The sequence below is a fragment of the Patella vulgata genome, chromosome 5 (assembly GCF_932274485.2).
Source record: "Patella vulgata chromosome 5, xgPatVulg1.2, whole genome shotgun sequence".
Lineage (NCBI taxonomy): Eukaryota > Metazoa > Mollusca > Gastropoda > Patellidae > Patella > Patella vulgata.
Window position 1 is genome coordinate 43,463,751 of NC_065883.2, and position 27,650 is coordinate 43,491,400.

At 37.3% G+C, this 27,650-nt stretch overlaps 1 protein-coding gene across 8 annotated transcripts in view; it reads right to left on the reverse strand.

The window, feature by feature from the left end:
• LOC126820274 (CDAN1-interacting nuclease 1) overlaps positions 1-27,650 on the reverse strand; it is a 214,832-nt gene that overhangs the window by 25,640 nt on the left and 161,542 nt on the right. For all 8 annotated transcript variants that reach the window (XM_050548136.2, XM_050548139.2, XM_050548140.2 and 5 more), the window contains 2 exons: positions 15,800-15,849; positions 15,405-15,472 (listed from right to left, as the gene is read on the reverse strand). In XM_050548136.2, the coding sequence (XP_050404093.1) occupies positions 15,405-15,472; positions 15,800-15,849 (118 nt within the window). The remainder of the gene's footprint in view (positions 1-15,404; positions 15,473-15,799; positions 15,850-27,650) is intronic.

A 27,650-nucleotide genomic window follows, 5' to 3' on the forward strand; every position in this document is an offset into this window, starting at 1 on the left:
CTAGAATAAAATACATCACACTTATGATTATGTTCTGATGCAAATACATCAATCTCGTAAAGTCCCCAAATATTACTAATATATTTAAAAATCCCATCTCCAACGGCCCAATCATCATAATCAATAATTCTACTTAGACAATCTGCTCTAATATTCCCTGTTCTAGGTATCCATTCTATCTTTAAAATAATTCCGTTTTCTAAACAAATGCCAAATATCTCAAATGCAATACATTGCAATTCTGTCTTCATACTACCTTTCTGAACAATAGAAATCACACTCAGGTTATCTGAAAACCATTTCAACCTTTTGTTATTTAAGATATGTACTATAGATTTAAGAATACGTCGAACGGCTTCAAGTTCTCTCCAGGTAGAGCTCTTAACCGCTTCCTCAGCAGTCCAAAAACCATGAACAACATCCCGATAAGCTTGTACACAATAGCCCCCATAACCTTCATTACTAGCATCTGAGTACACTATTCGTTCACAGCCAGGCTGAAAATTTAAAACTTTAGAATTAATTTTACTTATATTTTCCTTCCAGAAAAATAACTGTTGAATACTCTGTTCCGAAATACATACTTTAGAATCCCAACTAGATCCATTTAAAATATCAATAGACAATGGTCGTGTCATAATTTGGGAAATACTTCCAACAACAATAGACATAGATATAATCTGACCAACAACACTCGCTATCTTTTTCACAGCTACTGCCTTATTCGATATACAAACACGCTGAATTTGACCAATACATTGTAAAACTTTATCTAATCGTCTTTGTGAAATTCTCAAATTCGCATTTTCAGAATTTATCACCACTCCTAACCAGAGTACCTCTTGTATAGGCTCCCAAGTTGACTTCTCATTTTTAGGAACAAACCCACTAGCTAAAAGAACTTTCTTAACATCTTGACTAACCTTATGTGCCATATTATAATCGTCATGTACACCAAAACCATCATCGATATACATAACTATATATTTACCTTCACTTCTCCATTTCTTAACCAGAACTCTGCATAATTTAGTAAATATATAAGGTGCTGTACTTAAACCAAACGGTAGCACCAAGAACTTATAATAGGTTGCAACTCCATTCATCACCCATGAGAAACCTAAAAACTGAGTGTGTGCATCACAAATCTCTACATGATGATAAGCAGCATGTATATCATACTTGAACATCCAAAACGTTTCCTTAACATATAACAATGCTGTACGAATATCCTCATATTTAACCGTCTGCTTGCCGACAAATTTATTAACCTCTCTCAAATCTAAAATTAATCTTTTCTTGCCATTGCTCTGAATAGACACTGATTGTGGATTAACAACTCTTGAGGGAACTTGACATCTACTCACCAGACCCCTCACCTCTAAATCTTTAATAGCCCCTATTAATAGCCCCTCTAAATCTGAATTATCTAAGGCAGATCTATTATTTTTTAAGAACTTAAAATCGGGAACATCATTAAAAGGAATCTTATAACCATTTTTAATAACATCTAATATATACGAATTACAATTTTTATCTTTCCAGAATTTTACATTTTTTCGTAACCGACCTTTAACTAAAATGTTAGCTTGACCCTCCGGGCCTCCTCGTATTCGAAATAATCATGAGTAAACCTTTCTACGACCGGCTGATCTAGATTACAGTCATTAATATCATGAAAATACTCATCTTTTATACAAGTTGAAATCTCATCACTGTGTTGACTTAACGGTTGTGGTGTTGTTGTAAGAGTTAGTGTGGGGACTTCTGTAATGATTAAATTCTCCACAGTTGAAACAAGACCCTCTGTTTTGTTGGGGACGAAAAGAATAGTTCCTACCGCCGCCACCGGTTGCAAGAACACAAGAAGCCAAGTTAGATGAACTTGCCGTCACCGAACTGCCATTGTTATCATACAATCTCCTTCTCTTCGGAACGGAAGATCTACCTTTTAACTCCTTTCTCTTCTTCAACGCTCTCTGTTCAGCTCTACTAATCCTTCTCTCATCTTCCGAATCACTGGCCAAGGGATTAGCTACATACTGGTTGACAGTCTCCCAGCCACCTGCAGACGAATCTACTTCGGATTTAAGTTTTGAAGACACTCATTTGTCTATTTTTCTTGAGAAAAGTAAGACTGATATTTATAGAGATGGTGCATGGGTTGTAACAACAAATTATGCCCTGTTAGGAATTTAGAGCGCTAGTTGGATTGGGCTGGGATAAATAAAGATGAAGACATGTATTTATTTCAGGCTTTATGTAGGTGTTCAACGGGTTATTGTATTAAGAGTATTAATAGAGCACTTAGTTATACTAGATTATTAGAATTGTTTAAAGAAGCGTTTCAAGGGGTAATAGATTGTTCAAAATATGGGTTACATAGTTTGCGTGCGGGAGGCGCGACAGCATGTGCAAATAGGGGTATTCCTGATCGTTTGTTCAAACGTCATGGGAGATGGAAATCGGAAAATGCTAAAGATGGTTATGTCAAGGACGATTTGAAACAACGTTTAAGCGTGTCTTTGAGTTTGGGTTTATAAGGCGAATCTGTAATTTAAATTGTGATTTATGATACTGGGTCTTTCTTTGACATTCAGGCGGTTCAACACTGCATACCACTAGAAGTGTTATGGGCTTTGATATGGAGCAGGGGAGGAAGAGAAATATATTTTCCTGCGGTTGAGGGAACCGAATTAGGAGGGAAATAATTTCTCTCCATATGCGTAGTGATATATGGGGTATGAAGTACTATTTGTCAGTAAATAGACTTACGGAGTCATTCAGGTCGAAGTCGCCAGATTCAACAGACGTTTTTTTTTTTTTACAACTGAGTAATCTGATGTACTGTACGTTGTGAGGTATAATATATAATTATTGGGATAATTCTGATATTTTATTTATCAATTTGTAATGGAATTGCAATTTTATATTGTTAAATATTCAAGTATACACGTCCGCGTATAGCTCCGGAGACAGTTATTGCTTAAAGGCGGACACAAATTTCCTATTTTTCCCAATGGGTATTTTTAGGTTTTTTCTGGTTGGCGGGGCTGTCGGTGATGGAGGAAGGTTGTAAGACATAGAGTTATGTCTGAGTAATGGTGTAAGATATAGAGTAATGATTGTAGATTATAATGATGTTTGTATATAAGGAACGGTGTAGGACATAGAGTTATGTCTGTGTAGTGGTGTAAGATAGTAATCATTGTAAGTTATTAATGTTGCTTGTATATAATGTATATAGTTGATATATAATTAAAGGCGGTTCGACACTGCATACCACTAGAAGTGTTATGGGCTTTGATATTGAGCAGAGGAGGAAGAGAACATCTATAGCTAAACGTGTTTACATTGACGTCCGCGTTTGACGTCGTTCGAAGATTTCAATCCTATTTTCCAATCCTTTTTTTTTGTTCTAATCATATTTATGAAAAGAGTGCTCTCTATGAAGTCCGCGCTGAGGAGGTTCGACTCCCTTTCCCAAGCCTGTTTTTCGTCCATTGGTGCCTAATTTGTAATAGTGTAGTACAGTATACATTTTAAATTATTTTAAATGTGTTTTAAATGTATTTTAAAATCTGTTTTTAAGATGGGGGACTCGTTTCCCAAGCCTGTTTTTCGTCCATTGGTGCCTAATTTGTAATAGTGTAGTACAGTATACATTTTAAATTATTTTAAATGTGTTTTAAATGTATTTTAAAATCTGTTTTTAAGATGGGGGACTCGTTGCTCTCTATGAGGTCCGCGCCGAGGAGGGCTCGGAAATTTCAACACCATTTTTCAATCCTATTTTTTTTTTTTTTTTTTTGGTTCTTAGGTTTTATCAAAAGGGAGCTCTCTATGAGATCCGCGCTAAGGGGGCTCTGAGATTTCGATCCCGTTATTTTGCATAAAAGGCCGCTCGGTCGCGCATTTCTGTCATTTCACCATGGGTTCTTTCGAGATCTTTGAAGACTGTCTGATGGAAGACTGGCTAGAGGTGTTGGCAGAAACGGTACAAGTCCACACGCCCAAAGAGATGGAACCGGCTACGAGGCCGATGAAGACGAGGGCGCATACGGCGACGAAGAATGGATGTTTGGCGACGAGGAATGGCTGGTATCAGACCCGTTCCTGTCCGAAATGGCTGAAGACATGTATAGCTGGATGTACGAGGAGACGTTCAGGCCGAACGTTTCCTCTACACCAGCTAAAGCTACCACTCCACCACCAACAGATATTTTCGAGCCATTTACGGACATGGAAATGTTAAAAAGCTGGTACCAGCCCGACTCAGCCACGCCACCACCAACACCACATAAGAGAAAGATGTACAACGACGACTACGACGACGACGCCCCCGTCATCAAGCATAGCCGCCTCGGCTAGACAGTCTAACCAGCAACGGCCCTTTTCTGGGCCACCAACTCATTCAGAAAGAGTTTTCATATTCTATTTTGTTTATATCTTTATAAGAACCTTTATAAGAACATTTTTAAGAACCTTTCATAAGAACGTTTATAAGAACCTTTTATAAAAAAAAACCTTTGTAAAAACCTTGTATAAGACTGTTCGCCCTATATCTCCCCTTAGCAAGGAACGCCCTTAGTATAAAACAGTAGATGTCCCTAGTATAGAATTTACCACTGTTCCTAGTTGATTCTATTATAGATTAATTATTATACTATACCACACTAGTTGGGAATTTTCGCTAAATCCAACCTTAAATAGATATACTAACGGGCAAACATGGAAAACCCATACGAAAACTCTACAGGAAAAGCCCAACAGGGATGACCAAGGGAATCCCCCGAGAAAGGGGAGGGAACTCCCGAGAAAGGGCGAGAAAACACGAGAAAATTTAACTCCCAAGAAAGGGCGAAAGAACGAAAGAAAATGACGTCATCCCAGAAATGACCGTTGCTAAGGATGACGTCATCACCGGAAGCGACGTCATCGCCGGAAAGGACGTCATTCGTGACGTCACCATCGGAAGTGCCGTCAACCGGAAGTGACACCCCACCACAGGAAGTGCCGTCATCACTGGAAGTCGTCGTTGCTAGGGGCACCGGAAGTGACCTGCGCATGCGCAACACCGTTGCTAGGGAAGCACGTGCGTTGCTAAGGGAGGGCCTGTACCAACGTCCCCACTACTTACACACGCACACTCTTAAATTGTTTAGGTCTTGGCGTACATTGCTCCATCTAAATATCGTAATATGAAACCTTTTTATTTCTTCGACATCGGAATGCTTAAAAGTTCTTGAAAGCTGGCGAATCTCTTTGGCTCAGCGACTCGAAGATTCGTACAATTCTATCATCCGTATCCACGCGAATTCCGTACCAAACTTGCGTACTAAATCGAATACTTCGCTGTTGAGGTGTAGAATTCAGATTTTAAAATATCCGTAATACATTGATTATCAAAACACGAATCACACCTGTGCATGGTACCATATTTACATGTACCGCGTGCGGAGGACAAGTAACGCCCCCTGGAATTCCTTTCTCACATATCCTGTCTATATTTACGCTACAAATTATATTTATATATAAAATATTTTTCCGATCTAATTATTTGATTTTGTAAATTTTCTTATAAATTATTCATAGCCTTTATTTATGGAAATTGTTTTAAACTTTTTAAATGATTAAATACATGTCACCGGGCAAAGAGCCGTGTGCATTTCCAGCTACAATTCTATCATCCGTATCCACGCGAATTCCGACAAGTATCATGGTACCAAACTTGCGTACTAAATCGAATACTTAGCTGTTGAGGTGTAGAATTCAGATTTTAAAATATCCGTAATACATTGATTATCAAAACACGAATCACACCTGTGCATGGTACCATATTTACATGTACCGCGTGCGGAGGACAAGTAATGCCCCCCTGGAATTCCTTTCTCACATATCCCTCTATATTTACGCTACAAATTATATTTATATATAAAATATTTTTCCGATCTAATTATTTGATTTTGTAAATTTTCTTATAAATTATTCATAGCCTTTATTTATGGAAATTGTTTTAAACTTTTTAAATGATTAAATACATGTCACCAGGCAACGAGCCGTGTGCATTTCCAGCTACCACTATATTTACTGTGGTGTCGTTACGTTAGAACTATTTTAGATGACCTGGGGGTGCGTTTTAATTTATTTAGATATAATACTTGATAATATGAAAACAAGCGTAGATGGTGTGAAATTCATTGTTATAAAATTGTCTACTTCCAAACTGTGTGAGTAACTGTTGTCTACGACAGAGCGAAATGTAAACAGTGCAAATGGCGGCGTTTCGCGGTATTACCGTGCTTAATACTTGCATTTAGAAACGAATAATTAAATGTAGGTGACGTGAGTATTGTGGTCTTAAGTCATTTTATTGAACATCAAGTTAAATTTAGTCCACCTGTCGCAAGCGACAGGTAGTTTTAATTGCTACCTGTCAGACGAAAGTAGACAGGCGAACATTTCGAGCCATGTGAGTAGACCAGTTGATACTGAACAGTTAGGCATTAAACTCCATTTGTGTTATTTTCTCTCTTCATTACAATTACCACTCCCTTAGAGTATCATTTAGGTTTTGCCATACATGTATATCTCTTTTAGTGAGAAAATTACATATTTATAGATGCTTTGTTTCAATTCAAATATTTGTTAGGAATATAGTCTCAAATCTGATCTGATCTAAAGGTTTACAGATATATTGGTACTGTTTTGAGAGAACTCTTATGCCCCCTGCCCCTCCCAGATTCGGTGAACTGTCCATTTTTCAGGCAATGTATTTCAGTTTTTCGGGCACAGACATCAGAGAATGGAGAATGAGACCATATATCATAGAAATATAATTGTGTAATTAATTAAAAATAAACGAGCACCGCAACTTTGTGGAAAACTTGTTTCAGTTAATGATTGATTCATTCGGAAAATTCGAGTGACAAAGAAAATTTTCGGGCAAATAGCTTCAGCCTCCCAAATGAGATTGCCCCCCCCCCCCCCAAAGCCCCTTACCTGTTGATAAATCCGATTCAGTTTGTTGAATCAAATAGTGTTTAAACTATTGTTTTCCCTCCCATCCGAACGACTAGGAATTGTCATTCCAGTCCCCTACCATCCTGTACCACTGACAAAGGGAAACCGCACCCGAGTTGTCTTGTACATCTACATATCTGTGTAAGAGTAGTCAATGTGAAAATGGAACACAAAGACTGTTAAAGAAACAGAATTTGATGTTTATACATGTAGTGACAGCGATGATGATGACAACTAACTTTGATGAAATCTAAAGTGAAAAGTAACTGCGTAATTTTGATTTCCAGTGATTGTTTTACTTCATTAAATAATTAGTTTTTGTTTTGCCTTATATCTATATTTGTTAGCAAATTACACAATTCTAGATATGGTTTCAGTTTAAAAATATTTGTAATTGGGCCTTAAATCCTATCTGAACTAGAGTCTTACAGCTACCTGTAGTAAAATACTGTAGGGTCTAACTGAATGAGTATGTGGGGTGTGGGTTTATATTTTAGTGGAAAAAGTCACGTGGTTTCAATGCACTTTACACAACTACTGACCATATTGCTCAACCAATGTCCAAAATATCTTCTGGCTCATCAGACACTGAGAACTGCTAAAAGGTGAATCTGTGCACAGCCACCATATAATTCTCAGTCATGGTTGAGAAATTTGCTAGCTATTATAAAAACGTACAATACACAATCAGGCTAGGCGATATGATCAACGTTTCCCGAAGAGCTACCAATTTATTAGAATTTTCAAAAAAGAATTTGACAAATCTTATAGTTTAATTAATATCAGTATCTTCTCAAATAAAGCAACCAGTTTTCCAATACGTGCAAATAAGCTCGTGCACGCCTTTACATGTATAAATAGAATTGACAGCTGTCCTTCAGATCCTCCGTCGTGCATCACTGACCCGGGGGTTGGCTGTCCAGCCTCGTGGGTTTTCTCCGGGTCCTCCGGTTTCCTCCCACTGCTAAAGACCCCTACGCGCAAGCGAATTATTGAAATAAAATTAAACCATGTGTTGGTCCGAAATGACCTGGTTTGTGTCGAGCGGACGTTAAACCCCATTTCTCTCTCTCTCTCTGCATCACTGACAAGGGGGAATCACGCAGGAATATCTGGATGAACTTTCCCGGCCAATGCAGGCATCGAACACCCGACCTCAAGGCTAGCGAGCCAGAGTCTTACCAACTTAGCCATTGTGCCACCCCCCTCCCCGCCCAAGGAACGCAGGTTTTAAATAAATAGCATTGTAATTTTATATTTGATTAAACTTCACATTTCAGTTAGGCCTTAGACAATTACGTTTCCAACTGGTACGGAGAAATAATTCAAATTTATTATTATCATCGGAGAGATGTTTTGCAAATAAAAGGGACAAGGTAATATTAATACTATAAATCGAAATTTTGTTACTATATATTATAGTGCGCCCTTCCATGTAACTTACTTAGGGACACTTTACAAAGTGACAATTTAATCTTAAAAAAAAATCAAGATTATGGACATGTAGCGTCGGTTAAAAGCCTGTTTAAATAGCTGTGTTTTAAATGGTTTTTTTTAAAAAAGAATATAGATATGTACAACATCTTAAACTAAATGGTAGATTATTCCATAAAACAGATACGCCTGTATCAAGAGATAGTTTGTTACTGGTTGCAGTAAATTTTACTATACGCGTTTGTATATGTATTCTATTTACATGCCATAAAAAGTTTTAACCATAAATTACCTCATTTTTCAGTTTGCACGATTTTTTAAGTTAGCGAAAACAGTCAATTAATAAATCTATAAACAAAATTAACAACCGTAATTCAGACAGCAACTTCTAATACACATTTTGGTTGAAATAAATAATGCGCGTCGTTAATTAGTTTATCACTTTATGGCACCAATCAAGTATCAAAACACCGCATTTGTTACGCAACACCTACAGGTCAACGTTTTCAAACATTCCGATCAATCAACCATAACAAAAAGATGGCAATACTTTCCCCCAGTTTGACTGTATATACAGGATACTAGTGCTCTAATATTGTATTTTAAAAAACGATTGGAAATGTAGACGGTTTTATTGATGAACTATTTAAAAGTTCACATCATATCCCAAGTAATTATATCGTCTAGTTCTATCGGGAGCAGATCCATCGTTCAGTAATTATAAGTTTATGGAACTTTAAAATCTTCGCTGAATCCACAGGACAGATACAATACCATGCTGATTTTTATTTTTCATTTCGGCGCCAACGGCTCGGCCTTCAATGCATACATCAATTAAAGGTCAAAATGTGAACTTGCGCGTTTAATCAAATGAAACAATGTCTAAAATGATTATAAAATAAACCTGATATAGCTTTCTGATGTGGCTGGGTTATTTCAGGTGCCAGTCGTAAGAATAAGAAGACAGTACATGTATATTTACATATGGCAAATTTGACTTATTCGCTATATACCCAGAGATATTCAAATTGGGGCCTCCCTGTTCGATATTTATAAATGACAACATTGCATTACGTGCGATAGATTATAAGGTCAATATTTTTATTTTATTAAATGCATCTTTATAAGTAGTGTGACTATATGGTACGCAGTATAAACGCCAGGTATAGTCTAAAGAATAGAAGACAAGTTGTAAGACTTTGGTCCTTAAGACAATATTGGGTCTTTGAAAAATTGTTAAATCCCACGTACTAATAAAAGCGAACGATATGTATATATTTTGGTAAAATCCTAACCATTGTCAAAATATCCATCAAATTCTATCTGTTTATGACATAAAATTGCATAGTGAAAAGCTAAAGTAATTTTAGTTTAAATATATTATAAATTACAAGTTCTGGAATGAGGATCGTTGGATTGTATGCGATGTAAAATTAGTGAAAAGCTAAAGTAATTTTAGTTTAAATATATCATTTGTGTGGAAATTACCACTGTTCGGTTGGTTGTGCTGTATTATTTATCAATATGGAGATTGTTATTGAAGGTAAGATGCACTATTTACGCAACGTGGCACGTTTTTATAAATTTAATATATGTCAAACGGTGAGTGTGTGTCTTTTTAGTAATAAAGCAGAAATATAGTTCTGTTGTTTTTGCTGGATTTACTCTCTATATTCTCGTGGATATTCAAATTGGGCGGTGACTGCTGGATATTTATAAATGACGACATTACATTCGCCTTTCCGTATACGATAGATTAAGGTCCGTATTTTTATTTCATTAAATTCAACTTTATATACTATTCAAAAAAAGTAGGGGATATTTGATTTTGGGGGCATAATACTAAAATATGCAAATGACTACGAAAAAAGTCACTATAGAACCTAACAGAAGAAACATTTCCAGTTACATGTGACGCCCAAACGCACCAATAGCTACCGCATGGAATGCAGGTGATGCTTGGGATCATCATGGGGGTCCAACCCAAGATTTGCACGACTCTGACTTTGAATGTTACAGTCATTGTGGCATTGAATTCCAGGGTGGAAACATCAGTTTAATTGTTTTAGTGACCAGAAAACAAATTTTAATATGCGTCGGCTTACCCAAAATGAAAGGTTACGTGCCCTTGGCATGCTACAGATCGGCACAACACAGGCGGTTGTGGCGCGGACGATGAATGTTTCTCAGTCTGTCATAAGCAGGCTATGGTCCAGATACCGTGATACACAATCTGTACAGGACAGACCACGCTCAGGTCGACCAAGGGCGACAACTCAAGCCCAGGATCGATTTATCCGTACCTTGGCCTTGAGAAATCGTGTCATCACAGCAAATCAGATCAGCGCTCGTCTTCAAACAGACACTGGTGTGAGAGTGAGTGGCCAGACGATTCGGAATCGACTGCATAGGGGTCACCTTCGCGCCTGACGTCCTCGCGTGATCCCTTGTTTGAGAGATCATCACATTCAGGCAAGACGTCGTTGGTGTAGGGATCGTCAACACTGGGATAATCGACGCTGGAGCAATGTGATGTTTTCAGATGAGTCAAGGTTCACTGTTGATTTTTTGGACAGACGTAGGAGGGTGTGGCGTCGTCGAAACGAGCGGTTCCAAGACGTTAACGTCATCAGACATGATCGATTTGGGGGTGGTTCTGTTATGGTGTGGGGAGGCATCACTGTTGCTGGAAGAACGGCTTTACATGTTGTTGCAGGGCGTGTTACAGGCCAGTACTACCGGGACAACATCTTGGCAGTCCATGTTGTGCCGTTCGCACGACGTCATGGCCGCCGTTTCATCTTCCAGGATGACAACGCAAGATGTCACAGGGCCAGGATCGTTACAGGTTACCTCCAACAACAGAACATCACCACATTACCTTGGCCAGCACTGAGTCCCGACCTCTCCCCCATCGAGCATGTCTGGGACATGCTTGGACAGAGGTTACGTCAACGTCAACAACGTCCTACCAATGTCCAAGAACTTGCTGCTGCGTTGCAACAGGAATGGGACAATCTGGACCAAAATGACTTTAGACGTCTCATTAGGAGTATGCCACGTCGGATCAATGCTTGTTTGGCAAACAGAGGAGGATTTACCCGTTACTGACTTGGTTGTGATGCTGTGGTAACTTTGCTGTTTGACCCCGGGTATCATTTTACCCTTATAATGGTCAGTCTGTGCCTTACTTAGTCTAACGATCATTTGGAATAAATCGATGAATGTGAACTTCATTTCATTTTGTCATTTGTTTCTTCGTCAGTTTCATTAGGTGACTTTAATAACACTTAAAAATCAAATATCCCCTACTTTTTTTGAATAGTATATATATGGTACGCAATACAAAAGACACATAAGAGAAACGTAGATCATAGCGAGCACACACGCCTGTCTAAAGACATGTCTTTAATTATACAAAGACCTGCGTAAAACACACGGTCGGATGATAAATCGCACAGTAAAACAGTTTTACTTCCCAAATTTTGATTTAACACGTACGTGTCAGATAAAGCCTGTTGGTCCTTCATTATACCCCTTTTGATGTAGTTATCGCAACTAGCGAGAAAACAGGCCAATTAAACAATACACAACATTGACATTCATTTTTTACCGGTCGGTTTATTAACACACCTCTACTGAAAACACACTGTCGCAGTTTTTCACCCCCAGTGTTAATTAATTCACCTCTCATACAGTTTTTCACCCTTGTTAATTAACACACCTTATTTACAGTTTTAACGCGGTAATAATTAATTAACACACCTTATTTACAGTTTTAACGCGGTAATTAATTTTCTTTCGATACACGTACAAATAACAACCATGACTGAGAATTATATGGTGGCTGTGCACAGATTCACCCTTTAGCAGTTCTCAGTGAGACTAGTCACCCAGCCCATAATTTCTGGGTAAACACCCACCCATCACCCTCACAGGCCCCCATTATCGATATAAATATTGGGCTTGTGTGTTCACATATGGTCTTGCGCCTCATACAGCATCAGTAGTCAACACGCATCTGAAATACTCTTATCAATTGCAGACATTTGACAGGAAGGGAGATAACTCTCTATTATGTTAATGGATTTCCAAATTCTGTACAAGATAAATATTACCCTAACCGAGGGTATTAGGGTAGAATTTGTCTTACACACTGACATCAATGTTAAATCTATCCTAATTGTTTTCTCCTATAAGACAATGGTATAGTCTATATCTGCCCTGCGACTGATATGACAAAATTAAGAAAACTAGTCGTAAGTTGCACGTGCATTACATTTTAGTAACCACATGTTCACAAACTGGCATTCATTTTGTGCAATGTTGTGAAACGATTCGGACGACGAACTGATCCCCGCAAGTCAGTTTGTAGAAAATATGGCTGAAAATAGAGTGACCCACAGTCTCAATTATCTGTACTATATAAACTGACCTGTTTTAACAGCATGTTGTCACGCGGATCAAAAGTTCGTTTATGAGAAAAGTGCTCTCACGGGCTCGCTCGTGCACTGTAAGCAGCAAACAGTCGCCCAAAATAGACATTCACGTGACAATATTCATTCACTTGTTTATCAATGAAGTCATGTAAAAAAATTATTCTTTACTCGTTGGACTTTTAAAAATAAGAAGTTAAGAACTAGTTTAAAATTTTGGCTAAAACTCGGAGATTTAATTTTTAAGTTTGTTGATTGTAACCAATGACGTATATATTGTAACGGTTCTCGCTTCAGAGTCAACTCATGTAGTTTCGCCCTTTTTCTATCTTTTAAATCCACTCTCGTGGCAACATACCGACACTGCAAGACTGTGAAAGTTACTTTTATTTAACCGTAAAACTCTGTTGTTAGTGGGCGCTTTAGTTACTTTAGAAGTTACATTGTTGCTAGCTCTAAATACGCAGAAAAAATTTGAGACTGGAAATTAATTGAACGAAATTATTTTCCCTAGTCTCGATTAACCAGACGTGTATGATTAAAATAAAATTACGGTACTGGGCCCTTATTCACGAAAACTTAATCTAAGAAACAAGCATGCAGTTCCACCTTGAAATGGGTTCAATTGATTTACGGTTTATTCTATAATTTATAACACGGTTTAGAGCACAATGTGTAGGAGTCGCATTTTTGACTTCTAAGTAGATTCTTATACGGAATCCCGGATGCAATGCTAGACATTTGGACCACTGCTGCCGAACCGATTTGAAAATGCTTAAGGCTTTTTTTCTTTGCGCATGTCGTGTGCTCCTCTGTTTTTGATGTGTATGATTTTTATATTTGTGATAATTATTTGAAACAAAATAGGATTATCATAAATGATATTTAACATCTACAATATGAGTACGGTAAGCACTCTCTACGTACTGCGTTTGTAAACCACGAAATTCACCCCTTATTAGAAAGTTTCAACTATAGTCTATTGCATGTAAACGTTAAAAAAATCAGCTCAAAATACAGACGACATCTCTCTCTCTCTCTCTCTCTCTCTCTCTAACTAAGGGCTGCGCACGCGTACAAATGTTAAATTCAATCGTTAATTGTACGTACGTAAAAAAAACGAAGAAAGCCGACTGCGGAAATTAAGAATTCGTTTTCCAGAACAAAATTTGAAACTTTGATGTGACCAAGAAACATAACTCTTTTTAATGAAAAAATCTACCGCTGTAACGCTACTTGGGCGATCAACTTTTCCATATAATTAGAAAGTCCCATTCAAATGGCCAAATCACACAAATATCCAACTTAGCAATAGTTTAATTGTTAATGAATGATGATTTTAATGGTAAGTCTTATCATATTTGTTTAAATAAGCCCCAAATATAGCTCGTTTATTTGATTTTTGTTATTTGCACGAACCACTCTACTGAAAAAGAAAACGTTGATTCTGACAAAGAATTATTTAAAGCTAGTCAAAGTGCAGAAAATATTTAACAAGGATTTAATGTACTTGGATATTTCGAATTGTGAGATACAAATGATAAACGATTTTCAATTTCGAGCTATGTATATGGGCCTGGCAAAGTTTGTCTTCCGAATCTTTGACAACATTTGTACAAAAAAGTGAATAAAATGTTAAAAGAAAGGGAGAGAGAGAGAGAGAGAAATGGGGTTTAACGTCCACTCGACACAAACTAGGATATTTCAGGACTAACATATGGTTTAATTTTATTTCAATAATTCGCTTGCGCGTAGGGGTCTTTAGCAGTGGGAGGAAACCGGAGGACCCGGAGAAAACCCACGAGGTTGGACAGGCGACCCTAATCCTTGCAACGTACAACCGGGGATTCGAAACCACGCCAGTTGACTCAATGGCAGACTTTATGGTACAGCGCGCACATGCTAACCATTCGGCCATCCAACCCCCCCTTAAAAGAAAGAATTTGTGTCCTCTTTCATTGCAGAGTGATGTAAACCTGTTGTGACGTCATCGTCCCTAGGGCCAAACACCCTCTGATGACGTCACAACAGGTTGATACGTTTTATAGCATCCCAATGTGTGTAAGTTCCCTTGTCCATTATGTTTTCTGCATTTTGGTTTGAATCGAAATTTAACCAATACCATATTCTTTGGTTGATTTCACCAATATTTAATTTTATGTCAACTTCACAATAAATTGTTAGTATAACTATAATATTTACTTGACAATTATCACAATTAGCATCTAGCACTAAATCAAATTTGTGCAAACATTTTGCTTTGAACTCTCGAGATTTGTGTTCCTGGTGTTATAAGCTTTCCAAAAATGTATAGTTTGTTTAGAAGGGAGGACTTTGTGTTTCTAAACAAGCTAGAAATTATGGATGGCTGCAGGTCTCTGGTCTATTATGGATTCTAATAGACCATTTTTCCTATTTATTGTAAGTAAAGCAAGACTCATTATTGCTTTGTGACAATATCTATAAATCATATTGATATTCAACATACAGAAAAAAACCTTGTTTACTAACCAATAAATGAATGGCCCAACTTTCCTAGCTGTCTTTTAAGTTTAACCTCATATTCATAACCTATAGCACTAGTTATTGATTAAGGTTTACAGTGGTTGTAGATATAATTTAACATTCCATAAGTCATATGTCATAAACCATTCAATTAGAAACAATCAACACTATAAACTAATACATTCAGTTATGCATTAAAATTAATTTAGAAGGGTTTGTGGTAGTTGAGTAGTTTGGGAATTGTACTCCCGAACACCAGCATGAGCATAGAAGAACCTACATGGTTTTTTCAAGCACAGTTCTCACTTGCCAGTTGTTTGGTAAAAATCAACAGAAATGCCATTGCCTGGGATTTATTATCTTTTCTCCCTTAAATAAATATATTATGTTTAAAAGGATACTGTTTAATGCTATCAGTTAGAGGTCCATAAAAATCATCACTGTATATACACTGAAAATAAATATATACATAATTGAAAGCCATACAGTATGGCACAAGCAAGACTGAACATACAAGCCATAATCTATTTTTCTATTTGACAGTTCAGCATAGCTGAACGGAAAAAAAACCTAAAAGTAAACTAAATGTACAGAGATCAAACATAATAAACAATGGAAGTTAAAAGAAATGAACATTCCTGAACGATCAGGATACCGACGCAGACCCTCAGTAGTAATACATTAAAGCTTAGTTTATTTGTACATGGTTGCCAAATAAAAAACAAACATTTTTTTGTTGGATAAAGAAATTAATGCAGATGTAAGAAAACAGGGATACAAACAAGGGTTCTGACCTTGGTGACTTCAGTCATCAATTAATTATAAATCTAATGGAAATTGGGAATAAGATAAAATATAGGTTGTCAGGCAACAAAACATATGCCCACAGCAGGTAAATCGTCCGAGCAGTTGACAAGGGTTATCGCATATTTATTCTTTGTAGGTAATGGACAGAGATGGACAGAGAACAAGCTACAAAAAATAATGTGATTTTTTGTACAATCAGGGGCCATAATCCAGGACGATATGGTCTAATATGCGCGAATATATCAAAAGGAATCGAGATCTTTGGGTTATGAGCATAAATTTCAAGTTTCATCATAATCGGATCAAAATTGTGACCTCTAGAGGATCCACAACCTTCGTATTACATACTTTTACACAATTTGCGTACAAAGAGTGGCCATTTTGTTGGGCAGTTTCATTCCAATTTTCCCGAAATTCGCATTCAACCTTCATTATGGTGGAATGGTGATATATTTAAATGATTTTTAAAATCAAAAAAAAAATTGTGACCTTTACAGATGCGATTTTTCGAACAATCAGGCGCCATAACCCAGGAAATTACGTTCGGATATGCGTGATTATCAAAAGGAACAAAGATCTTAGTGTGTAACGGTGATATATTCACACGTTTTTTTTTAAATCAGATAAAAATTGTGACCTCTAAATTTTGTACAATCGGATATGCGCAAATATCGAAAGGAATCAAGATCTGTGGGTTATAAACATGTATTTCAAGTTTCCTCAAAATCGGATCAAAATTGTGACCTCTATAGAGTCCACAAGCTTGATATACAAGATGTTTACACTATTTGCAAACGGGGGGCGGCCATTTTGTCCGACAGTTTTGGTCCGATTTTCGCGATATTCGAACTCAACCAACATTACGGTGTAAGGGTGATATATTATGGCGGGATTTAAGGGCCAAAACTAAATGTAAGTTGAAAGTGTTATTATACATCATAGAAAATACCTAATACCTAAGATGCAAAATACATATGTCGTTATACTTATAATGATGAATACATAATACCGTTAAAGTAAAAATCAAATGTCAAATTACAAATGTTTTTTGGAAAAAATCCACTAATGTTGCAAAGAACACAACATTTTTACATATACACTTCAATAAAGCAACTTTGCAAAATGACATTTGTCTTTTGTCTTCTAACGTATCTTGGGTTCTTGAGGTCAAAGGTCATAGGGTCACAAGTAAAATTGTTAAAATGAATGCTCCCATGAAGGAAAGATAAGCTTGTCGTCGTCTGCTTATTTAACAAGCTTGTCGTTGTCTGCTTAGTGACCTTCTGGACACTATGTTGTATGGATTTTGACTTTACCGCTTACTTGTTATTATCAATTAATGGAATCTTGCGTCAATTTAAATGTACGCAAACTGTATATTTGGAAAGATTAAATATATTAAATGATTATTATGTACGATAACCTTTTGAAATAAAATTTAAATTTTACTTTGATTTTGTATCTGTTCTTTGTTGTAAATAGTTATTAAGCATGTAAGGAGCTCATTTCATGAAAACAAAACGATTAGTCCATTTAATGAAACGTTCTTTAATTTAGAAAGTAATTACAATGATTGATTTTAAAATTGGTTCATTCAACAATGTTTTAAAGTTTTTACTGCCTGCCAGCAATCAAAAATTTAAAATAACAAGAGATGGAAAACGTTTCATATCCCATCCCATATACTTACCTATGCCTATTATAGTGAATAATGAGAAAAGATCTGATTCTGATTTAATATTTAATTTCATTTATTTATTTACTCAAGTGCAGTTTACGAAAGTTATCCGAAATATGAAACACCAATACCATAACTCCCCCAGGAATCTGTAATTTACTGACTTTACACAGGCCAACGACAATGGTATTTAAACAAAGATATGACAGCAAAAAAAATAAGAGAAATGAAATGGGATTTAACGTCCTAATTTTCTGCTCCTAATGAATAATAAATGCCTATACATTCTGACAGTCAGCACGCCTGACCCTGATGGAAAGATCCGTCTTTAATGTTAAAATAATTTTATATAGCCTACATTTAATTTAAACTTGTGTTAGCCCAAGTCACACATGACACAATTCGGTATTTATCAAAAAGTATATTTACATTAAATTAAATTTCTTCTAAATATGTTCAATCTAGATGAAGGATTATTTTGTGTGAAGTTTATAATTAATATGACTATATAGGCTAGGTGTATTAACATTAGCTAGTCTACAGTTAAAACCGAATTGAAATATATTGGGGTATATAATGTCCCACAAACTTCGTTTGTAAGAATGATTAACAGTAATCTTAATAATGGATGGCACCTTGTTTAGATTATACATATTTGAACTATATAGTTAGCCTATCTAATATCAACATCATGACTGACAAGTCTCCAGATACTAAAAGAGGGTCCAGCCTATATCCGTTCTTTCCTTCTTAGGAGCATTCATTTTAACAATTTTACATGTTACCCGATGTCCTTTGACCCCCAGAACTCAAGATGCGCAAAAAGACAAAAGACAAATGTCATTTTGCAAAGTTGCTTTGTTGAAGTGTATATGTGAAAATGTTGTGTTCTTTGCAACATTAGTGGATTTTTTCCAAAAAACATTTGTAATTTGACATTTGACTTTTACTTTAACGGTATTATGTATTCATCATTATAAGTATAACGACATGTGTATTTTGCATCTTAGGTATTAGGTATTTTCTATGATGTATATAACACTTTCAACTTACATTTAGTTTTGGCCCTTAAATCCCGCCATAATATATTCGAACGTTTTTGTATATAGGAACCACAAGCTAAAAGCGTGATTTTTCGTAAAATCAGGGGCCCTAATTTAGGAAGTTACAATCCGATATGCGTGAATATCGAAAGGAACCAAGATATTTGGGATATAAACATGCATTCCAAGTTTCATCAAAATCGGATGAAATTTGTGACCTCTAGAGGGTCCACAACCTTGATATTCCATATTTTACATTATTTGCGTACAAGGGGCGGCCATTTTGTTCGGCAGTTTTGGTCCGATTTTCACGAAATTCCAACCCAACCATCAATAGGGATAAACGGTGATTTATTAAAACATTTTTTTTTTTCAAATTGGATAAAAATTGTGACCTCTAGAGGGACCACAATCTAAAAACGCGATTTTTCGTACAATCAGGGGCCATAATTCAGTAAGTTACGATCCGATATGTGCGAATTTTGAAAGGAACCAAGATCTTTGGGTTATAAACATGCATTTTAAGTTTCATCAAAATCGGATCAAAATTGTGACCTCTATAGTGCCCACAACCTTGATATACCATACTTTTACACTATTTGCGTACAATGGGCGGCCATTATATCCGTCAGTTTTTTTCCGATTTTCACGAAATTTGAAGTCAACCATCATTAGTGTATAACTGTGATGTATTCACACGTTTTTTTTAAATTGGATAAAAATTGTGACCTCTAGAGGGACCACAAGCTAAAAACGCGATTTTTCGTACAATCAGGGGCCATAATTCAGGAAGTTACGATCTGATATGTGCGAATATCGAAAGGAACCAAGAACCTTGGGTTATAAACATGCTTTACAAGTGTCATCAAAATCGGATCAAAACTTTGACCGCTAGGAGGTCCACAACCTCTTGATATACCAGATGTTCCCACAATTTGCAGATAAGGGGCGGGCATTTTGTCCGACAGTTTTGGTCCGATTTTCACTAAATTCGAACTACAACATCATTAGGGTGCAACGGTGATATACTAAAACGTTTTTTTTTTTAAAATCGGATAAAAATTATGACCTGTATAGGGTCAACAAGCTAAAAATGCGATTTTTCCTACAATCAAGGGCCATAATTCAGGAAATTACAATTCGATAAGCGCAAATATCGAAAGGAACAGAGATCTTTGGGTTATAAACTTACATTTCAAGTTTCAACAAAATCAGATAATAATTACCAGCGACTGCCAGGCAGGATACGCCCACATTTTCGAGAGATGAATAGAGAACAAGCTAAAAAGAAAGCGATTTTGAGTACAATCAGGGCCCATAATTCAGGAAGTTACGGTCCGATATGCACGAATATCGAAAGGAACCGAGATCTTTGGCTTATAAACTTACATTTTAAGTTTCAACAAAATCGGATAAAAATTGTGACATCTATAGGGTCCACAACCTTGATATACCATATTTTTAGGCTATTTGAGAACGAACGGCGGCCATTTTGTCTGTCAGTTTTGGGCCGATTTTCACGAAATTCGAACTCATTCGGCCTTAGGGCGTAACGGTGATATAATAATACGGTTTTGTAAATCGGATAAAAATTATGACCTCTATAGGGTCCACAAGCTAAAAACGTGATTTTTCGTACAATCAGAAGCCATAATTCAGGACGTCACGGTCCGATATGCGCGAATATCGAAAGGAACCAAGATCTTTGGGTTTGGGTTTTAAACTTATATTTCAAGTTTCAACAAAATTGGATTAAAATTGTGACCTCTATAGGGGTCCACAACCTTGATATACCATATTTTTACACTATTTGAGAACGAAGGGCGGCCATTTTGTCTGTCAGTTTTGGGTCGATTTTCACGAAATTCGAACTCAGCCGTCCTTAGGGTGTAACGGTGATATAATAATACGTTTTTTTAAATCGGATAAAAATTATGACCTCTATAGGGTCCACAAGCTAAAAACGCGATTTTTCGTACAATCAGGGGCCATAATTCAGGAAGTTACAGTCCGATATGCGCGAATATCGACAGGAACAGAGATCTTTGGGTTATAAACTTACATTTCAAGTTTCAACAAAATCGGATAAAAATTGTGACCCCTATAGGGTCCACAACCTTGATATAACATATTTTTACGCCATTTGAGAACGAACGGCGGCCATTTTGTCTGTCAATTTTGGGCCGATTTTCACGAAATTCGAACGCAGTCGTCCTTAGGGTGTAACGGTGATATAATAATACGGTCTTTTAAATCTGATAAAAATTATGACCTCTATAGGGTCCATAAGCTAAAAACGCAATTTTCGTACAATCAGGGGCCATAATTCAGGAAGTTACGGTTCGATATGCGCGAATATCGAAAGGAAATGAGATCTTTAGGTTATAAACTTACATTTCAAGTTTCAACAAAATCGGATAAAAATTGTGACCTCTATAAGGTCCTCAGCCATAATTCAGGTAGTTACGGTTCGATATGCGCGAATATCGAAAGGAAATGAGATCTTTAGGTTATAAACTTACATTTCAAGTTTCAACAAAATCGGATAAAAATTGTGACCTCTATAAGGTCCTCAGCCTTGATATACAATATTTTTACACTATTTGAGGACGAACGGCGGCCATTTTGTCTGTCAGTTTTTGGTCGATTTTCACGAAATTCGAACTCAGCCGTCCTTAGGGTGTAACAGTGATATAATAATACGTTTTTTTAAATCGGATAAAAGTTATGACCTCTATAGGGTCCACAAGCTAAAAACGCGATTTTTCGAACAATCAGGGGCCATAATTCAGGAATTTACGGTGCGATATGCGCGAATATCGAAAGGAACCGAGATCTTTGGGCTTTACACTTATATTTAAAGTTTCAACAAAATCGGATAAAAATTGTGACCTCTATAGGGTCCACAACCTTAATATACGCTGTTTCAATGGCATTTAGTAATTGAACTAGAGTATACAGGGCACAATTCTATGGAATACAATTACTGCTTTTTACTGAGCGACGTTTCGACTAGGCTTCTCTAGTCATTATCAAGCTATGATAAAAAATGAAAATATGACAGGACAATATATACATGTACACAACAAGTTAATGCTGACAAACCAGGGATGTAACTTAATTACGTGTACCTAATGGTAATCTGATTTAATTGTACGCTAATAAGTAATAATACCAATTAACCTAAAAAAATTGACTAATTGATTAATGGATAAGTTGTTGTGGAGTATACACAATGATTAGTGGGTTTTAATAATACAAACGTTGCAAGAAAATGAAAATTGATGAAATGTTATCAACGACCCCTTTCACTGAAATAAATACAAATGATAAAAGAATAGATTGTTGTGGAGTATTTACAACGATTTGATGAGGTTTTGATAATGACAACATCCCACGAAGATGAGATTTGATTGGTGTTATGACCAAAATAATTGATATGTGGATGTTGATGCGAGTGATTACACTGATATACGAAAAACCCTTAGAACAATGACTGCACAAATGATCAATAGTCCCCTGAAGGCTGACGATTTAAAATATTGAGTGGTACTTCACTGGATGTTATAGTGATGTAGAAAAGCAGGGTTAGAAATATTGAGTGCATTAAATTACAATAACCGCAGGCCTGAAAAGCAAAAATAGTTGGGAATTATTAGTTGTCATTTTTGCATATTATGATGGTTATTACAAACTTAAAGTTATTACTGGAATATTGATAAGTATTAAATATGATAAAAAAGAAAAAAGTAGAATTATGCTTAGCCTTGATTATGTGATAAGAATATCATACGCCCTGGGGAGGAACAATGCTTGATCTCTGTTCATCGTTGGTTTGTGTCGTCGTATTTGAATGGCTTCATGTAATCGGCGCGCTCTCTTGTTGCTTATATTCTTGCATAGTGGTTTTACGTTGGACCATTGGACTCTGTGGCGAGGGTTGGAGTTGTTGGTTGCTGCTTTCGACTTGTGGTCATCTATCCTTTTATTTAATGGTCGCTTTGTCTCCCCGATGTATGCAATCCCACAATTGCATACTATTTGATAAACACATCCCTTTGGTTGTGGTGGTTGTGTAGGATTTTGTTTACCATTGGCTCTTAATATATCTTTAGTGCTGTAGCTTTTTGTGAAAGTTACATCTATTTCTGGTTGTTGCATTAGTAGCCGTTTGATTTGGTAGGAGACTTTGCCGTTGAAAGGAAGGAAGATTCTGACTGGGGCAGTCGGGGTTTTTGGTTTAGCTGCACTCGCCGACAGGGTCTTGTTGATGGCGTTTGTCACAAACTTCCCTGGATAGCCGTTGAATTTGTGAAGACATGTTTGAGATGATCAATTTCCTTGGAGAGGCTCTCAGGATCACATATCTTTTTCGCACGGTTCACCAGAGTTGAAATTGTGGCCGATTTGACGCTATTCGGGTGATTAGATTTGAAGTGAATGTATTGGTCGGTGTGGGTTGGTTTCCTATAGACACTGGTACGGATCGAGTTGTTGGTTTTAGATACACAAACATCGAGGAAGGGTAGTTGGTTATCATTTTCGGTTTCCACTGTGAATTTTATACGTGGGTGTTGCCTGTTGAGGTGTTGTAACAGTGTTTCTGGATCATCTTGTTGATTGATATTAACAAAGGTATCATCCACATGCCTAAAGAAGCATGTTGGGGTTACGGTGGATGTTTGAAGCGCCTTCTCTTCTAAATCAGTTAAAAATATTTCTGAAATTAAAGGGGAGAGGGGGCTTCCCATGGGTAATCCATTGGTCTGTTCGTAAAAATCGTCACCCCAGGAGAAATATGTTGAATTGATGCATTGTTTCAACAAGAGTATGATGTTGTCTGTTGATAGGGAAGTCTCTAGTGGGTTTTCTAAACTTTCTATGCGCTTGCGTAGAATCTTCAGGGCCTCTTCCCTTGGTACATTTGTAAACAAATCTACAACATCATATGAGACCATCCTCCCGGGGTTTTGAATATTCTGCAGTTTCTCACAGAATTCACCTGAATCTTTGATGAAGAACGATGCAGTTGTGCCAAGTGGGGAAAGGAAATGAGATCTTTGGGTTATAAACTTACATTTCAAGTTTCAACAAAATCGGATAAAAATTGTGACCTCTATAAGGTCCACAACCTTGATATACCATATTTTTACGCTATTTGAGAACGAACGGCGGCCATTTTGTCAGTCAATTTTGATCCGATTTTCACGAAATTCGAACTCAGTCATCCTTAGGGTGTAACGGTGACATAATAATACGGCTTTTAAATCGGATAAAAATTATGACCTCTATAGGTTCCACAAGCTAAAAACGTGATTTTTCGTACAATCAGGGGCCATAATTCAGGAAGTTACGGTCCGATATGCGCGGAAATCGAAAGGAACCGAGATCTTTAGGTTATAAACCTACATTTCAAGTGTCAACAAAATCGGATAAAAATTGTGACCTCAATAGGGTCAACAAACTAAAAGCGTGATTTTTTGTACAAATAGGGGCCATAATCCATGAAGTTTCGATCCGATACATGCCAATATCGAAAGCAGCCGAGATTTTTTGGAGATAAACCTATATTTCAAGTTTCGTCAAAAACGGATAAGAATTGTGACCTGTAGAGTGTCCACAAACAAATTGTGGACGGACGGACGTTTGGACGGACGTCCGGACGGACAGGGGCGACGGTATAATACGTCCACATGAAAATGTGGGCTTATAAACATGGGTGTGGCTCTGGCCCCGGGGGTCGGGCTATCACCAAAAAAACCCAATAGGGGTCATCCTTAAGGTATAAGGAATAGGTATGTAAAGTTTCAAAAGGATCTGTTAATAATTGCGGCCTGTAGGTAACACAAGACACACACAAAAATTGGATGTGGCTCTGTCCCAGGAGGTCGGGCATGCACCAATAATAATAGAGGTCATCCTTAGGGTGTAAGGAATAATTATGAAAAGTTTTTTCAAGACCACTGATTAAGAATTGCGGCCTGTAAGCAACACACAGAGACAAAAAGAAAATGGGCGTGACTCTGACCCTACGGGCTGGGCATGCACCACAAACAATAGGGATGTTCCTTAGGGTATAAAGAATAAGTATGCAAATTTTCAAGATGACACGTTAAGAAATATGGCCTGTAGACGACAAACAAACAAATACACCAAAAACAATTGGGATCACCCTCAGGGTATCAGGAATAAGTATGTAAAGTTTCAAGACAATCACTTATGAATAGCAGCTTGTATTATGAATTACAAGCCAACAGTGAGGCTGATGTCCCCAAAATAAATAGATGACACACATTAATTAATCGCACATTTATTTTTTTTTTCAAAAATATAAAGCAATCAAACTATACACTATGTTTCGTCACTCTTTATCAGATAGAATCAAGATTATCTTGTCCCAAAGCATTGACCAATGAAATTGATTAGCTCTGCTTAGCTTCAGCTCGAAATGTTAATCATTGAGCTCAGTCAAGACATTCACCTAAATGAACATAGACATCAAGCCAAAACATTCTACCTCAATTAAAAGCAGAGTTGTTATGTTCCAAAGTCTTGGCCCTCATTAGCCTAAGCAGAAAATTCTCACCTTCGAAATTAGTCAAGGTAATGATATAATTAATCTATATTCGTAGTTCCATCGCTCTCACTTCATTATAACCAAAGTTATCGTGCCTCAAAGCATCAACCAATCAGATTGCTTATTTCTGCTTACCGTAAGCAGAAAAACTTCATCATAAAACTCCACCAAGGCATTCACTTAATGAAAGCCTACACCAAGTTTAAACATTCTACCTCAATTAGAAGGAGTTATTGTGTTCCAAAGTCTCGACCAATCAAATTGCTTATCGCTCTGCTTACCCTCAGCAGAAAATATTCATAATTGAACTTAGTCAAGGTATTAATGTAATAAAGCTATACTTCAAGTGTCCTCACTCTAACTTAATTAAAGTTATTGTGACTCATGTATATCAAGCAATCAAATTGCTAATCTCTGCTTACCCTAAGCCGAAAATTCTCATCTTCGAACTCCATCAAGGCATTCATCTAATAGACACCTATGCCAAGTGTGAACATTCTAACTCAATTAGAATGAGAGTTATTGTGTTCCAAAGTCTTGACCAATCAAATTGCTTACCCTGAGCCTGAACAGAAAATGCTCATTATCAAACTTAGTCAAGGTATTGATGTAATAAAACAATACACCAAGTTTCATCATTCTCATTTAATTAGAACTAAAGTTATCGTGTCCAAAAGCATCAATCAATCAAATTGCTTATCGCTGCTTACCCTAAGCAGAAAATGCTCAAGGCATTGACCTAATAAACACCTACACCAAGTTTGAACATTGTAGCTCAATTAGAAAGAGAGTTATTGGGTCCCAAAAAGTGTGATGGACAGACAGACGGACGAACCCATTTTAATAGTCCCGTGCTTTCTTCGAAAGGCAGGGGACAATAATATCAAATCTTTATTATTGTATGGACACCCACTAAGCATAATCAAGGCTTAAAAAAAAGTTTTTTATTTTTATATAATAAGCAGCAAAACAAACGCCAGGTTGGTATGCTACTCTGAATAGACGCATTGCATAAAACTTGCCAAATGTTTTTATTGTATATTTGTGACCACATCTCCAACTTTACCTGAGCAATAAGGCTCCTTCCCAAACACAGAATTGAACCCAGACAATGTTCTCAAAAACGCAACCTGACTTCTGAGATGGTAATGTGTTCTCCATGATTTTCATGCTGCACGTGCTGTTCACCGGCACCACCCCTATAAAATGCACCCCCATACCTGGTTGAATCATTCACACTATAACAGCATGCCACGACTCACGACAGCTCAGAGAAACCTAGCGCTTGGAAGACTCGCCGCTGGCCACACTGCCCAAGCCGTTGCCAATCACTTCCAGGTCAATGTTCGGACCATCTACAGGCTTCAGCAACGCCATGGATAATCGTCCCCGAACTGGTAGACCAAGGGTTACCACAAGACGACAGAGTCCCTTCACACAGGCATCTGAGACAGTACGTCAGACAGTGGGGACACACAGAAGACCCATCAGTATTGATACAGTGCGCCGACGTCTCATCAGAGAGAACACCCGTTGTCCTAGACCTTACCGTGGACTGATCTTCACCCCTTGCCATCGACGTGAACGTCTACAGTTTGCCCAAGAACACCAGAACTGGCGACACAAGCAATGGAGAACTGTTCTGTTAACAGATGAGAGTCGGTATTGCGTATCAACTGCAGATGACAGGACCAGAATATGGTGTCGACATGACCAGCATTATTCTGACCAATGCGTCATGGAACGAGACTCGTGGGAAGGTCCAAGCATAATGGTTTGGGGTGGAATCGGCCTGCACCAGAGAGTGGGTCCTGTGGTGTTCCAAAATCTTGGTCCAGGGAGAGGAGGCAGTATCACAGCAGTACGCTACATCGATCAAGCTCTCAGACCCCACGTCATACCACATTTCGCACGTCATCGAAACAATGTTTTCCAGCATGACAACGCTCGTGCCCACACCACCAGGATTACTCGGGACTTTCTACAGCATTATGCACTGGCCACCAGGATTACTCGGGGCTTTCTACAGCAGAACGGTGTCAACATTATGCACTGGCCAGCCCTTAGTCCGGACTTAAACCCGATTGAACATCTTTGGTATAAAATTCAGAGGAGTCTTAATAACGTCGTACTGAGACCAAACACAG